The sequence below is a fragment of the Cupressus sempervirens genome, chromosome 4, assembly GCF_028749045.1.
Source record: "Cupressus sempervirens isolate cs-2001-9-10 chromosome 4, ASM2874904v1, whole genome shotgun sequence".
Classification (NCBI taxonomy): Eukaryota; Viridiplantae; Streptophyta; class Pinopsida; order Cupressales; family Cupressaceae; genus Cupressus; species Cupressus sempervirens.
Window position 1 is genome coordinate 424,005,983 of NC_143121.1, and position 14,595 is coordinate 424,020,577.

At 35.3% G+C, this 14,595-nt stretch overlaps 1 protein-coding gene across 1 annotated transcript; it reads right to left on the reverse strand.

The window, feature by feature from the left end:
• Positions 1–249: 249 nt before the first annotated feature.
• Positions 250–14,343, reverse strand: LOC149561845 (F-box/RNI-like superfamily protein). The gene is made up of 4 exons (XM_089825375.1): positions 13,953–14,343; positions 7,782–7,987; positions 2,547–2,646; positions 250–1,927 (listed from the first exon to the last, which is right to left on the reverse strand). Exons 1-4 carry the CDS (start codon positions 14,157–14,159, stop codon positions 452–454), a joined length of 1,989 nt encoding a protein of 662 aa, XP_089681501.1. The 5' UTR covers positions 14,160–14,343; the 3' UTR covers positions 250–451.
• Between the last annotated feature and the right edge of the window lie 252 nt (positions 14,344–14,595).

The window sequence follows — 14,595 nt, forward strand, 5'->3', positions numbered from 1 at the left end:
TTGTCCCAGTGGATTAATTAAAACTTCAAAAATTAATATTCCTAACCGAAAAAATAGTGATGTATATATTGCATTGTTAAAACTGAAGTGAATATTTGTTGGGTATACTTCATATTCAAGCAGAAAACACCATGTAATCCTAATAATGATAGAGAAAATATAGGAAACTATATTATTTTATTATTTCTATCTACAACGTTAAATTGATACTACGATCAAAGGGAAAAAACGTAAATAAAGATGAAGACATTCTTAAGCACTCATAAATTAAGTACCATAACGTTTTACAGAATATCTGACGAAATACAGAAATATTACAGGAATAAACTTGATATATCAAGCCAAATGGTATTGTTTACAGTTTTTGTTTTAATAAAACAAAGGGCACCTGAGACCAGATGCACCTCCTTAAAAGTATCTTAAATTGCATTTCACATCCATACAGAAATAATCAAGGAAGAGCAACGTCATCTACCACTCGTAACCATTGTTCAATTTCATCGTCATCTTCATTCTGATCTTCTTCATTCCTCAGCCACTGCTCGAGCTCATCTTCTTCCTCAATATCATGCCTGAAAAAGCCATCTGACAGATCTTGCCGGCCCCGGTCTAATTCATGACCCTGAGATATTCGCAACAATGGTCGGTTCCTTCCCAGTGTATCTATCATATCTCCATTCAAGTTTAGTCCTATACCCAACCATCTTAATCTTGAAAAGTAAGGTTTTTTAAACCATAAAAATGAAAGTTTTGTGATACCGCCACTATTATATATATCCAATAATCTTAGTGTGCATCCATATCCTTGGCCCGGAATCTGCATTGATGCAAGTGCTATCACAGATGTATCACTAATACGTGGGCATTCCCTTAGTCGAAGTTCCACAATCTGCACCCCACTCTTGACTAAGGCTAGAATAGCATTATCAGTTAAATTTGGAATATTTGACAAGTCAAGGTTTCGCAATGTTTGAACAAGGGAACCAGCCACTAGAGAAGATATGCCCCTGTGAGTTACTCTTTGACAGCTTCTCAAAGAGAGTGATACCAGAGGAGCCTTGCCACTTCCTAAATAGGATAAGCCAAGATCACTGATATCAGAACTGTTCAATTGCAATGTTTTCAATTTTGTGAGGATTGAGACAGCCTTGAGGGAATCATCCCCTACACCCCTGCAACCCTTTAAATCAAGAACTTGTAGATTTTTGCAGTATGCCAAATTTATAATAGAAAAGTCAGTAATTAAATCGCAGGACCTCAAGCTTACGTGAGCTAGGGAAAGGGGAGTTGCAGAAATATCATGAAATACCAGATCTGTTAGCTGAGTTGTGCGCAACAATTCAAGCTTTTGCAAGTTTGGGCATGCATGTAGAATAGCCCGGAAACCTGCATCTGTAATACGGCAAAAACCACCAAGCCTTATACTTTCCAAATTTGAGCAATTTTCTGCCATTAAAAGAATCCCAAGATCATTAACCCTTTTAAAGGATGTAGGACAGAACTCTTGGCTTCGAACTAATGACAAATGTCGCAATCTTGAGCACCCACTGGTTTGTTGAATTCCCCAGTTTGTCAAGTCCACAGCTGCATACGGTTCTTCAACAGGTTCATCTCGAAGATCCAAATGAGTGAGAAAGGGTAGATTTTTGGAGATAATACCCATGAGAGAATCTGAGATCCAATCTAAGGCTAGACACAGTTTCTGTAAGCTTGGAAAAACTCTGTTCATATCCTCCTTCATTTGAATGGTAGAGTGACGAAGCAGAGGTTTGCTAAGATTGGAATTTTTTAAGTTAAACATTTCTTTCACATCTTTCTCTAATACATAACCAAGATCAAGGACCTTAAGCGTTGGTGCAGCCAACCCCCAAATTGCAGCAAACTTATGATTATCAAATGGTGATCCATCAAACACCAAGCAAAGAGACTGCAGAAACCATACAGCCATAATCCATTACAATAACTTGAGATAGTTTCAAACCCAATAACTGGACTCAAAATAACTGCATCTTACTTTGCATTAGACAATCTCTAAAATAAATTTCAACAATCTCCAAGTGACAGCAACTGTAAGTAGCATCTTGTGATTCTCATTGACAACAGGAACATTCATACCAAAAAAATCAACATAAAGAATCATAAATTCTTGGAAATGTGTGCAGACAAATATGGATGCATGTCCTGTATGTGTGAATGCACGTGCAGGTGTGTGTGCTTGTGTATGTGTGCTTAATTATGTCTGTGAATGAACAGACTGATCAATAATGTATTTGAATTTAGCATTTATTGGACGAATAATCACAATTTGTGTGTATGCCTTTGTGTCTCTGATGTGGATGTGGATGTGGGGGTGGGGGTGGTGGTGAGCATGTAGTTGTTCCATACCCTAATTCACACTATCTAGGCTTTTTCTTTAATTTTGGAATCTGGATTACTCACACCAACCAGATATTTCTTGAACAGTTTAAATATGCATCTTCTTCAAAGCATGACCAGATATATCCCGATCTCAAAAAATAAATCTAGGCATGAAAATTAAAGCTTACTTCTAATTGAGAGCAACCTCTGAGCAACTGTTCAAGCCCAGCTGTGTAACTCCAAATATCTGGTTTGTCATCTATCCAGCCCAGCTCAATGGACAATGATCTGGTTATGTTCAGTAGAATCCCAACGTTACCAAAATAGAATTGTAGTCAGTAACAAAACTAGACATAATTCACAAAATTAATTACCGTCTTTTATCATCTCTCAACCTGATACCTCTAGCAAATCATGATTGAAATTAACACTAATAAAGGAAAGCAACAGTGCAATAATCTGGACAAAATCAATTAGCAGTGAAGCATGCCGAGAAATTGATTTAGTAGCATTCCACTTTTGATTATGTTAAAGAGCAACAACTAACAGCAGCAAGGTTCGAAAGAGAACTCGCAGGTTGCTATAGCAAACCGAATGAATGTGAGAAACTAGCTTGCCAAGAAGAGAGGGATAGGAAAAAAAGAATTGAGTTTGCAGGTATGATTGTGGCATTTAAGGCAGCCATGAGAGGTGTGGGATGAAGAAAAATATCAGACTCCAAATAAGAGTTAAGCCACGAACGTGCAAAATAATTAAGATTCGAAGACTCCTAGGCAGAATTAAAAATTGCTTCGATGTATTGCAAAATATTTAATTCTCTTGTTGTAATCTTCCATATATGTAATTGTTCTTGAAAGATTTTGTAATACAAATTCGTTTCAAGATCTGTTTCAAATGTGTTTCTGTGGGTGGGACAATATGCGAAGGTTGCAAGATTGGATAGCTTGATAAGGCCCTTCAATCTTTGACTGACAAAAATGTCAGAGCTAGCGTTCTTTAGTGTGTAGATATATGGCCCAAATGTGAGACAATCTACACTAGCATGAAATATCCTATCTCGCTATTCTTATGAGAAAAACAGAAAAACATTTAATTTTTCACAAATAACAACAGAGTTGAGGAAATCTGAACTTTCATGCAAACATTTGGGATTTTCTCTTACATGCAATGTAATTACTTAGGGTGTGGTTCCATGGAGGGGGGACTTTGCTACTGAGATTTTTTAGGATTATTTTGAAGTGGGTAAGCTCCTGCATTTATGGAAGTAGGTAATCTCATTAATTTTTTTAATTCAACATATTCAATTCACTTGACTAAATATATAAAAAGGTTATAAAAAATTATTGATAAAAATTGGAAATTTTATATAATTGACAACAAGCTGGGAAAAAAGCCTAAGCTAATGGGGCAATTTCTAGCCCCCCACCTTTTCCACCCACTCAAACCTGTATCATAAAAAGTAGAGGCTACTACTTTTAAGGAGAAGACTCCAATTAATTCTACAGCAAACTTGTTTTGACTACACAGAACCACCCGTTCCATAAAAATAGATCTTGAAGCACCCAAATGAGACCGCACCCTTACATCAAAAAGCTAAAAAACAAGGTTGCATCGGTACTCATACCCACGTACCCAAGTACCGCGTACACATATCCCACGTACCGGGTACTCAGTGGAGAGCATCATAGCTAAGGACCTTGATTAAGATTCTGATTTTTTTTTTTGGTTTTTTGTTTTTGTATGAGCTTGTTGTTTATCAAACTTAATTCAATACAAATCAGTTTGAAACTTTGATACTCATTAACAATAAACTTTATCACTGTTCAAATCATAAGTTTTATCATTTGCAATATGTCACTGTCATATGGTTTAGGATCTTCTTGTCCATGTTTAAAGTCTGCCTTCTTTGTTATGCATCTAAGCATTTATCATGTATTATTATTTCAAACATATAGAAAATCTGAAACTGAAAACAGTACATTACATTTGCAAACTTTACCACTGTTCTTGTTTTGAAAAACCATTGTCATGACTCATAATTTCAGATTTTTTTTATAAATATTAAAGTATAATTTTTAAATAAGTTTGACATACCCAAGTACCTCCGTCCCCTATTATGAAAAATACTTTAAACATTCAGCAATAGCATATATATATATATATTTGACTTATGGCTCATATTTTCAAATTTTTTGTTTTGAATGCTCAATGTCATGACTCATGACAGATATTTTGATTTTTATATTTTCTATAAAATATTAATTATATAGAAAAAATTAGTCATACACATGTACCCCTGTCCCCTATTTTGAAAAATATGCGTACCCGTACCCGTTCCCGTACCCACGTACCCATGCAACCTTGCTAAAAAAGGTCCGACTTACATGACCAACTAATTCTGTCTGCAGCACCTGTAATTTCAAGAATTGATATTAATGTTAAGCTTTAACATGCCAATTTCCTCTATAACTGATCTTCATAACTTCCAGTGGATCTACTGAAACTTATTGATTGTTTAGACAAGAAAAGGAATGGAATTATTGAATGTCAATCAAATTTCTGTTCTTTCGTCAGCAGATAATAACTATCTCAGTTCCTATAATAGACCTAGTCTCCATTAATGTCTCCTAATGGATTGAAGAATTACCATTTACTTGGGGTTGCGTCCAAGCATGAACCTTTCAGGGCTTTTGTCTTGAAAAGCAAAAGTCAATTCTTGCAGAGCAAAATTCATTGATCGATAGCATGAATAATTATTCCTGATCAAACTTCTTTATAGAGCCTCCAAAAAGCCATCATTGGCTTCCTTTTTCTAATTCTTTTATTTAGTAACGTAGGCAATTGTCAATTAATAATATTTGACTCACATTTAATAATTCACCCTCATGGCCTAGGAAAGGCTTAAGTCATAATTTAAATTGGCCCCTTTATAATAATTGCCAATGAATAATCAAATTCTTATGAACAACCACTACAGCTTTTTTGCCCCTTTTATTTAATAATCACCTTATCCCTTTTATTAACTTGATGCTTCAGCCTATGGGAAAAAACTAATAGGCTAGCAGTATTATCCATGGTTTATTGACGTGCTAGGCAAAAGGGGGCATTACATAATACCTTCAGATAGTTGGGATGTGTATGGGATCTTTTGGTCATCCTCCGAAAGGGATTGAAGCTGGATATGAGGGGTACATAATTCCTCCATTAAGAGAGAGTGGGTAAAAGAAGTGGGAATGGGTAAAGGAAGTGGAAGGTGTGTATTATGAAAATCTGAGTTGGCTAGAGGATAGATGTGCATGTAATTTTTGTTGTAGGTTGGAAATTATATGTGAAGATAAAAAAGTGCAAGACTTTAAGGTCAGTTGTGAGCAATCCCATAGGAATTTCATTCCTTGTCAAGAAAGAAAGAATGTAAATGGCTGGAATGAATGAAATGAGGGATATGATTTGAGGCTTGAAGGAAATTAAAGCTGCAATGGAAAAGAGAGGAGAAGACAAATATATGGGTATGAAGGAGTCTCTTATTTTGTTTTTATCAAAGACGCATTTGTAAATGGAGTTGCATGACAGTAAAGAAGATGTGGCAACAGCGACAGAGAAAGAGGTAACAGACCATATCTTTCATTATTATTTGAAGAAGCGAATGGATTGTATAAATACAAAAATATTGTAGTAGAGAGTGAGAAAAAGAACGTTGCAGTGACAATAGCGGAAGAGGTTTAACTACACATTCTTGAATTTATAAAGGAGGATTTGTATATTGAGGAATCTAATGTAATAAGTGTACAGTTAGAAAAGAAAGTGAATATCGAGATGGATTGTGTTTAGTGTTGATCTGTGTGTAGAGAAACAAAAGTATGGTGCTGTAGTGAATAGTACAGGTACATGGTAAAGGTGGCTGAAAATGGTGATGTGGATCCCACAAGTGCAAATTAGAGTGAGAGTTGTAATTGGCAGGGGAGGTTGGACTGTGGTGGAACAGATTCCACATTGAGGAAGAAGAGCAGAGCAGATACGGGGGAGAAGGATGATGAAGTTCTTTTATGATCTTAATGCAATGATAAAGTTCACTATAAGTTGTTCACAACTTGAAAGGACAATTCAACAGACTACTATCCAACTTCAATTTCTTATCCAATGTGTTTGATGTGTTAGCATCCAGCCTTTGATGATGTTTAAGTGAGGCAATCAACTGTGGCAAAGTTGGAGAGAGAATTTGCAGGTTACTCTATGCTCAATAAAGGTGTGAGAAATTAGCTTCCCAAGAAGCGAGGAATAGAGAAATAAAAAGAATAGATTTGTAGGAATGTTTGAGGTTTTCAAGACAGCCGTGAGTGCCATAGGATAAAGAAAAATATCAAGACTTCAAATCAGGTGTGAAGCCAAGAAGGTGTGAAGGCATGAGGTTACGAATTTCTGAATTTGTCTCTTGTAACCCTCAATATATATGTAATTGTTCTTTGTTTCAAGGTTTATTTAAATGTGTTTATGTGGGTGGGATGACAATCAAGGGCTGCAAGATTGGGTAGTTTGATAAGACCCCGGATCTTGACTGCATCACAAATTAAACCCACCCATTGAAGCACAGATGTGAATGAGCAAGTTACTGTCTTTTACCATATCTTATCTTAACCTGATATCTCTAGCTAATCATAATTAAAATAACAATAGTAAAGTATAACAGTGCAATTATCTAGATGAAGCCAATTAGCAGTTAAGTATGCTGACAAATTAAAGCCATCCACTCGAACACAGATATGATGAGCAAGTTTATAATTAACAAGGAAAGCAGTATTATGATAACTCTAAATGAATATAAAACTTTGAAGATGCAGGAACTCTGATTATGAATAAATTACTAATGTGGAAAATATAGTGATTATGGGAATGTAAAGAGGAAAAATGAAACAAATATGAGCTGAAAGTATTAAATTTGACAGTGATGAAGAATGTAGATATTGTTGTCAACAGAAAAGGGTGAGAATTTAGAATAGTTACTTTCTTAGATTTGCTGTATACAAATTTCATAAGCTGACCTCTGAAGAAAGTTCTACCAAATTATTCCCCTAACAACAAGAATTCAGTATTTGATGGGGACCTCACAATCCTCCCTTATTTCTGGAGACTGGCCTTCCCTTACCTTCATTCCTTTATTAAGCATAAGAAGAATTATTGACAGTTGGAAATGGAAACACAATAGAAACCTTCGTTATTTTGCAGTCAAAAAATTAACCTGCAAGGCACATCAACATGTATGGAGCCATATTGCACAACATGGGTTCTGGACCATAATGGAAATGAAGTACAAATGTAAGGTTGCATAAATGGAAATGTACTCCTGCAGCATCTTTTAGTTAGATAATGCTAAAAGACTGTACATTTAGCCAGTAAATATTCAAACCAAAACCAATTTAAATACCCACCTCAGTTTTTTGCAATTTTCACCAATCTCAAAAAGAAGTTCGGCACTAAAACTGTCACAGCTCTGAAGAGAGAGTTCTTCCAGTTGTGGGATGGCAAGATACTTGATGGATGAATTGTCAAGTTGGGCACAATCTAATTTAAGACTTCTAAGAGCTGTATTGGAAGGAATTAAATGCTGCAACATTTCAACTGTAGCAGAAAGGTCCTGCAATAAAGATTAAAACAACATGGTTCAGGTCAATAAACTTTAGAACTAAAACATTCTTTGTCAAATCAATTTTAACTTTCAATTAAGATCATATAACCAGTATAATATTAAACAGTATTGAGCAATCCAACATCTCCCAAATCCTCTTAACATTTTGGCAATACCATGTGCCTCTCATCAGCACCACTTTTCCTGCCTCCTACAGAAGCTCTACTCTATACCAAGGTGCTGAATGTATGATGTAATCTCTAACCAATCTAAATTTAACTCCCAATTAGACTCAAAAACTGTTTTATATACCCCACACCACTGCTCTTGATGAAGATAAATCAACAATGTTAGCGTCTCCACACACATATGGGCACTGTAAAGTCTTTATTGTATCCCCCAAATTATTCTATATCTATAATTAGTTTCATACAATATGCTATATTAAGAAAAATTCAAACAGTTTATTTTGAACAATTCTCATGCCTTAAACAAATTTTGAATATGGACCATCAGAATCTGATAACCTGGTGAATCTAATTAGGCTTTGGGTAGATTTTATGTCCTTTTGCATGGTACTTGATTAGTAATCTTTGTCGTCACATCCCCCAAGAGCACCTATTTTTAACAGATCATCAATAGGCATACTGATTGATCTGTCAATTGCAAGTAGCAATATGATGAAAAAAGATTTTGTTCAACTGTGAAACTATAACAATAATGACTTCAAGTCTAATCTCAATGGCATTCATCCATGCTATAACTCAAAGATAGAATGACATTGTGTGTAGCCGTGAATTATAAAAGGATATCTTTAATATAGTAATTATAATTACAATAATCCAAGTTTCAGTTAATCCTTCTTATAGAAAATGCCATAATTAAATCATGTAACAAAAGTAAATGAATATATGCATGAACAGATTTCAATTAAATATTACTATCCATTTGTACTATTAGAATATTATAATGTTTCATTAATGGTCATCTTAGTTAAGCTTTAGGTTTTTAGATAGTTTCTATCATCTTAGTTCACGATTGTTTCTTTTAATACCATTGTCTTTGTAAATCTAAATAGGACCTCCTCTATTTAATACTACAACAACATCGATTTACCATAACATGGTAGCAAAGCGGGTCAATGGGATTTCATAAGATTTAGCAAATTGAGCCTCTTTTGATCTGGAATTTTTTCCTAGAAATTTGTTTTTTTAGTTTTTGAAATAAAAATAGTTGGAGGTATTTTATTAAATTTTGTGGGTTGTCTTCACATATTTTTCCTGAAAATCACAACATTGGTCAAGGGTTTTGATTGCGTGATTTCTTGGTTTGAGCAAAAGTCTCTGATTTTCAAAGGTTGCATGTAGTTAAGTCTCTGATTTTCAAAAGTTGCATGTAGTTGCATGCACTTGCATATGCTGTTTGACCATGTGAAGTCTCATGTTTTGCCGGATGAAGATTTCTCTATTGGGTTTAAATATTTTAGCTCAAAAATTATTTGATGGGTTTTCGGATGGCCTTTAATTTTTTTTTTAAATCAAAAATTATATGTTGGGTTTTATCATTTTTCTTCAAAAACGGAGTTTTGTATTCTGTTATCCATGTCTCAGATTCTGCTTGGTTTTGATTGTTTTTTCAGCTCAAAAATCGTGTTGAATTTTGATCAATTTTTCACCTCAAAAATTGTGGAGTTTTCATTGATTTTTAGCCTCAAAATCAATGCTTTGTAAACTTCAAATTATAGCATCTTGCAATTTGTTTTGAGATTTCCTACTCATCTGCAAAGTTTGGAAGGTTTGCCAATTTTTCCTCTAAATTGTGCTAGTTGTTCATAGTGTCTATCTGTCTCCATGGAAGAGCAGCTCCGTTATCCAACATCAGGTTGGATGTTGTGATGATTTCTGGTCAGATGTTTCGTTGATTCTAGGAGGGTTAGTGGCAGACTCACCTCAGTGGTAGGGTCAATGCAGTCTTTTGTCTCTTTTTGCAAAACTTTATGAAGAAGGGAGCACCCTTCTCTGTTGTTTTCTGGATGGATGGCTTCTTGGTCATTAACATTTTGCAGATCCAAGAGGGGTATCAGCATCAGCAGATTGTTCTGAAGATTTTGTGACCAGAAGACAACATTTAGATGATGATCATTAGAGGAGGGTATTAGAATATTATAATGTTTCTTTATGGACACCTTAGTTAATCTTTGGTTCATTAGGTAGTTTCTATTTTCAACTTTAGTTCACAACTGTTTCTTTTAAAAATATCATAATAGAAACGATTGAACCACCTAAAGCAGTTCAACTCACAAGTCAAACATATTACAGTGTCGTGTTGAAGAGACTCAACTCTGACTGGTTTGCAGATCTCCTCCCAACAGATAATGTGTGACTCAGAGCCCTCCCGAGTTCATTTCCAAAGGAACTTTTTTAAAATACTTTTGAATTCCTTAGGAATGCCTTTTAAGGGAAAACAAATGAAAAATACATATATAAGAACCACATACAAAGCAAGTTTATTTAGAATATTCCTATCTACCAGGGGAACTAACCTTGCTAACAGAAATCCAGCTTTCCACTCAGCTTATCAAATATATAATAACAATCCTTCATCTTGTCAGTTCTTTCCACCAGGAGAACTCGCAGTAACTTTATTGAAAAGGATGTCTTGACTTAAAAGTTGGAATTTGGAATAAGCACTAACACAGAGAAAAAGACAGAGGAAGAGACAGACACAGGGAGAGAGATCTGTAATATCTTATATCTCACCAAAAATTCTTAGAATTGTATTTGTCTGTGCCATCTCTTTAACAGTTAAGTCTTGAAATTACAAAGATTTAGTTAGCAAAATGCAAGAACATGACTGGATCACCTTAAATCAGTAATAACTGATTAACCTTCTGAGATATATTTTCCCAATTGCTCTATCATTACAATGAATATGTGGGTAATCAAGGTCAACCTGGCAAAAGCTTCTTGAGGAAAAACATTATTGAATTATTGTGAGAATGGCCCACTAATTAAGATGGAAATTGAAGCTAACAAAGAGCTGAAGTGGTTCTTGAACTATTCAACCCGGTTAGGGCAATGCCACCCACCATCTATAAGCTGTTGACAAAACCAAATTGTTCCTCCAAACAAATCTTTACTAAGGTCTCCTTTGGTCTGTTGGAAATAATTTTTATTACAATTTAACAAACCATATAGCATAAGGCAATCATCTAAAGCCATAAAAATCATGCTCCTTTCTTTAAGATTAGAGAAGAAAAAGTTCAATGCATGTAAAACTTCACCTTTATAGACTAAAACCTTCAACAGCTTCCAGGAATGATTATTGGCTCAAAAATACAAAATCCAACAGATCCTCCTCAGACATTTCGTCCAACAAATTGCTATTCTGCTGCTTAGGCATGTTCTAAATATTATTTGCGAAGAATTATTTTCTTCTTAATTATAGTTTCTGCTAAAATCTTTTAAATATATTACAACTTGCTCTGTATTCTATCCAGAAATGTGAGGCAGTGTGTTTGAAGGATAGTGATACAGATTCAGTGTCTGAGTCGCGCCCACAGAAACAAATACACAGAAGTTTTGACCATTAGACTTTTATCAATCGCAGTGTTATATAGTTTCCTCCTCAAAATAGGTGACATCCAAAGACCACAAAGATCATCTGCACTAGTGCATGTTCCCAAATTGGAGATTCCACGGCTGCACATTGAACTTGCATTCTAACAAGCATGGGTTACATTTGAACTCTTAGCCTCAACAGCTCAGAAACAAAAATATAAACCAACAAAGCATGGCAAACAGTAATTGCACAGACTGATGAAATCATCCTCTAGAACAGCCTCCCAATTAACAGAAAGATATTGAAAAAAAAATCATAGAAGCTCTCAACTCAGATAAACAGTATAATGTTAATTACCCTTTTAATAAAAGCAAAACAGTACTCAAAAAACTTCCGACCTTTGCATTTTGGCACTAAGCAAAAATAAAGCAGTAAATTAACTCTGTGATAAAGCAACACAAACCTAATCCAAACGAGCTTTCAATATCATAGAGCAGTGAGAAACAACAATTAAAAATATATTCCAGATCGGAATACTTCTCAATCCATAAGAAAAGCTCTTCTTTCCAATTTTTCTGTTATCATATCAACTATACAAGACAAATCTATAATATAATTTATTAGAATTTGTAATAACTCGGGATCTCATATCCATGTACCAAGAGGTAAATATTTTTGGAATTGTACAAGTTGGATGGTTGGGATGATTAGACTCGATCCTAAATCACATGGCCCCCAGAAACAGAAATCAAAGGTAACGCAAAAGCTCACCTCCTAGCTCATGAGCATGCCAAATGTCAATTGAGCATATCAGACCCACCTTCACACCCTCTCAACCCACTAGAAGATTTCTTTTTCCACATCCTTGCTCAAATTTTGTAAGTTATAGCTTTGAATCTCATGAGTCATGACCAAAACTGGAGCTGTGCCAACACTTGCCAATCCACCTACTCATGTAATCAAACTGCAACAAGGGTAATCCACCTCAAATTATATTAACCAGTGCCTAGCCGCTGCTAGAGAATTTCTCAGCATCCAAGCTTCAAATCATGGTACTGTAGCATATGTTTACACATAAATATGTCACTGGGCATTTTTAAAAATTAATCTATAAATTTGAATTTTGTTCCCAAATAATACTGTCAGCATCATATCACATTGTTGTGCTTTTTAAAGTTACAACCTTCTTTTCTAAATTTGAGCCATGTAGCACTCAAATATGGACTCACCTTGGACTAGCTGGGTACATTTTAGACTTAGACTGGTAAAGAAACTAGGCACAACTTTACTAATTAGAAAACTGTAAATTTCAGAAAAAAGATATTCTGGGTTCAATTTTGACGAAGCAGCTCCCAACGAACGATGACTAAAATGAATCTGAGGTTGGTTACAACAAGCTTTTGTTTTTTTTATTGCAAAACTTTGTCTACGTGTTAGCTCTTAATGGCTTTAGTTTATTGAACTTCGTATTTTGTAACGTTTTCGTATCAAAGTTATCCTCAAACATGGCATTTGGATAAATCGTCACTTCTATTGCCCTTACTGCTTGGAATTTGACTAAATAACTGTAAGAGGATTGCACTGAACACCTCTCTGCGTGCTCAGCTCATTCCTCTGCAAATCTGGAAGGGACTAGCAAGGTCTCAATACCAAGGAATTTAGAGCCATTGAATTGATTATCTAGTCTCGCCAGATTTTTGCTAAGCACAGAATATAGTGTTAGTGAGAGCCCTGAGCCTAACAGTTGGAGATCAAATAAAAAATCTCAATTGGGACAAATAACAAATGTTACGGATGACATTGTTGTATGAACATGTAGATCGAGTAAGTAAATAAAGCAAAGTTATTACGGAAACCCCAAAAGTAAACAGACGACATGGTGCTTTAATCGAATCCCGAAAAACAAACGATGTGCTGGCTGTTTTCACACACCTCTTTAATATAATGACCGCAAAATTTCTAAAAAGCTGCACTGAGTTCATTGTGTTAGCTCATCTAAGTGCATGAAACACCTATAAAAGACAATATTTGCAGACTGTTTAGAATTTCTAAATAGTTTTATTGGGTTCTCCATATTGACTCTAACAAATCCATAAAACCCCTTAAAAATAACAAACAATGCGCAGATGTTCAGTTTAACTCTGTAAAATCCATAAAAAGCCTTTAAAATTACAAAAAATGTGCAGGTCGTTCAAGTTTTACCCCACCAAACACCTATTAAAAAGTAATGAGCCCGGCTTTCAAATAACACCTAAGATAATTCTATTGGGTTCATCGTACAAACACTAATCAATATATGAGGATTTGGTTAGAAGAAAAAATGCATGTTTGTGCTGATCTCGTCCAGGAAATTTAATTTAGATATGCGTATCATTGATAGAGATTAATGAGGTCAAATGTTGATGTTACTAACCAGCAGATGAAACGAGTGAAGGAAGGAGAATGTATGAGCTGCACAGACGTTGAGAAGCTTGCAGGATCCACCAGCTGCGCATATGGAAGGTACATCCAGCTTGCTCAATATGCTCTGCAGCAGTGCCATGGGGAGCTGATCCAGACCCCCACATCCATCTTCACCTCCTTCCATGATCATGCACTTCTTCCTCTTACCATCCGCCATGAAGAACAAGCTGAGGCAGCTGGGAGATTCTCCTTTGTGTGTGTGAGGCTGCGAGCCATCTACTACTAAGTCATAGCATTGGCATTGTACGGAGAAGATGAGAGTCAAGGAAGGAATATGCGATTAAGTTACTTGTGGGGCGGGTTTTATTAACCAGCTTTTGCGGGTCGCATGGGGCAAACTTGTGGGCTTTGGTTCCCCATCTCGCTACATATAGGTAGGAAAGGTGCTAGCAAATGTCCTAGTAGTGGCTTTCGGTACATCCATTTTCATGTTGGATTTTGAGTTTTTTTAAATGTAATTTACTTGTTTAAATTAAGCTTTTGGATATTGGCTAAGCACGTGGGAAAGTCATTATAAATAAAAAGGTTAAAAAGTAATCATTTAAAAGTGTCAATATGTACATGACTCTTGTCAAATAGTAGTTAGAGAGATA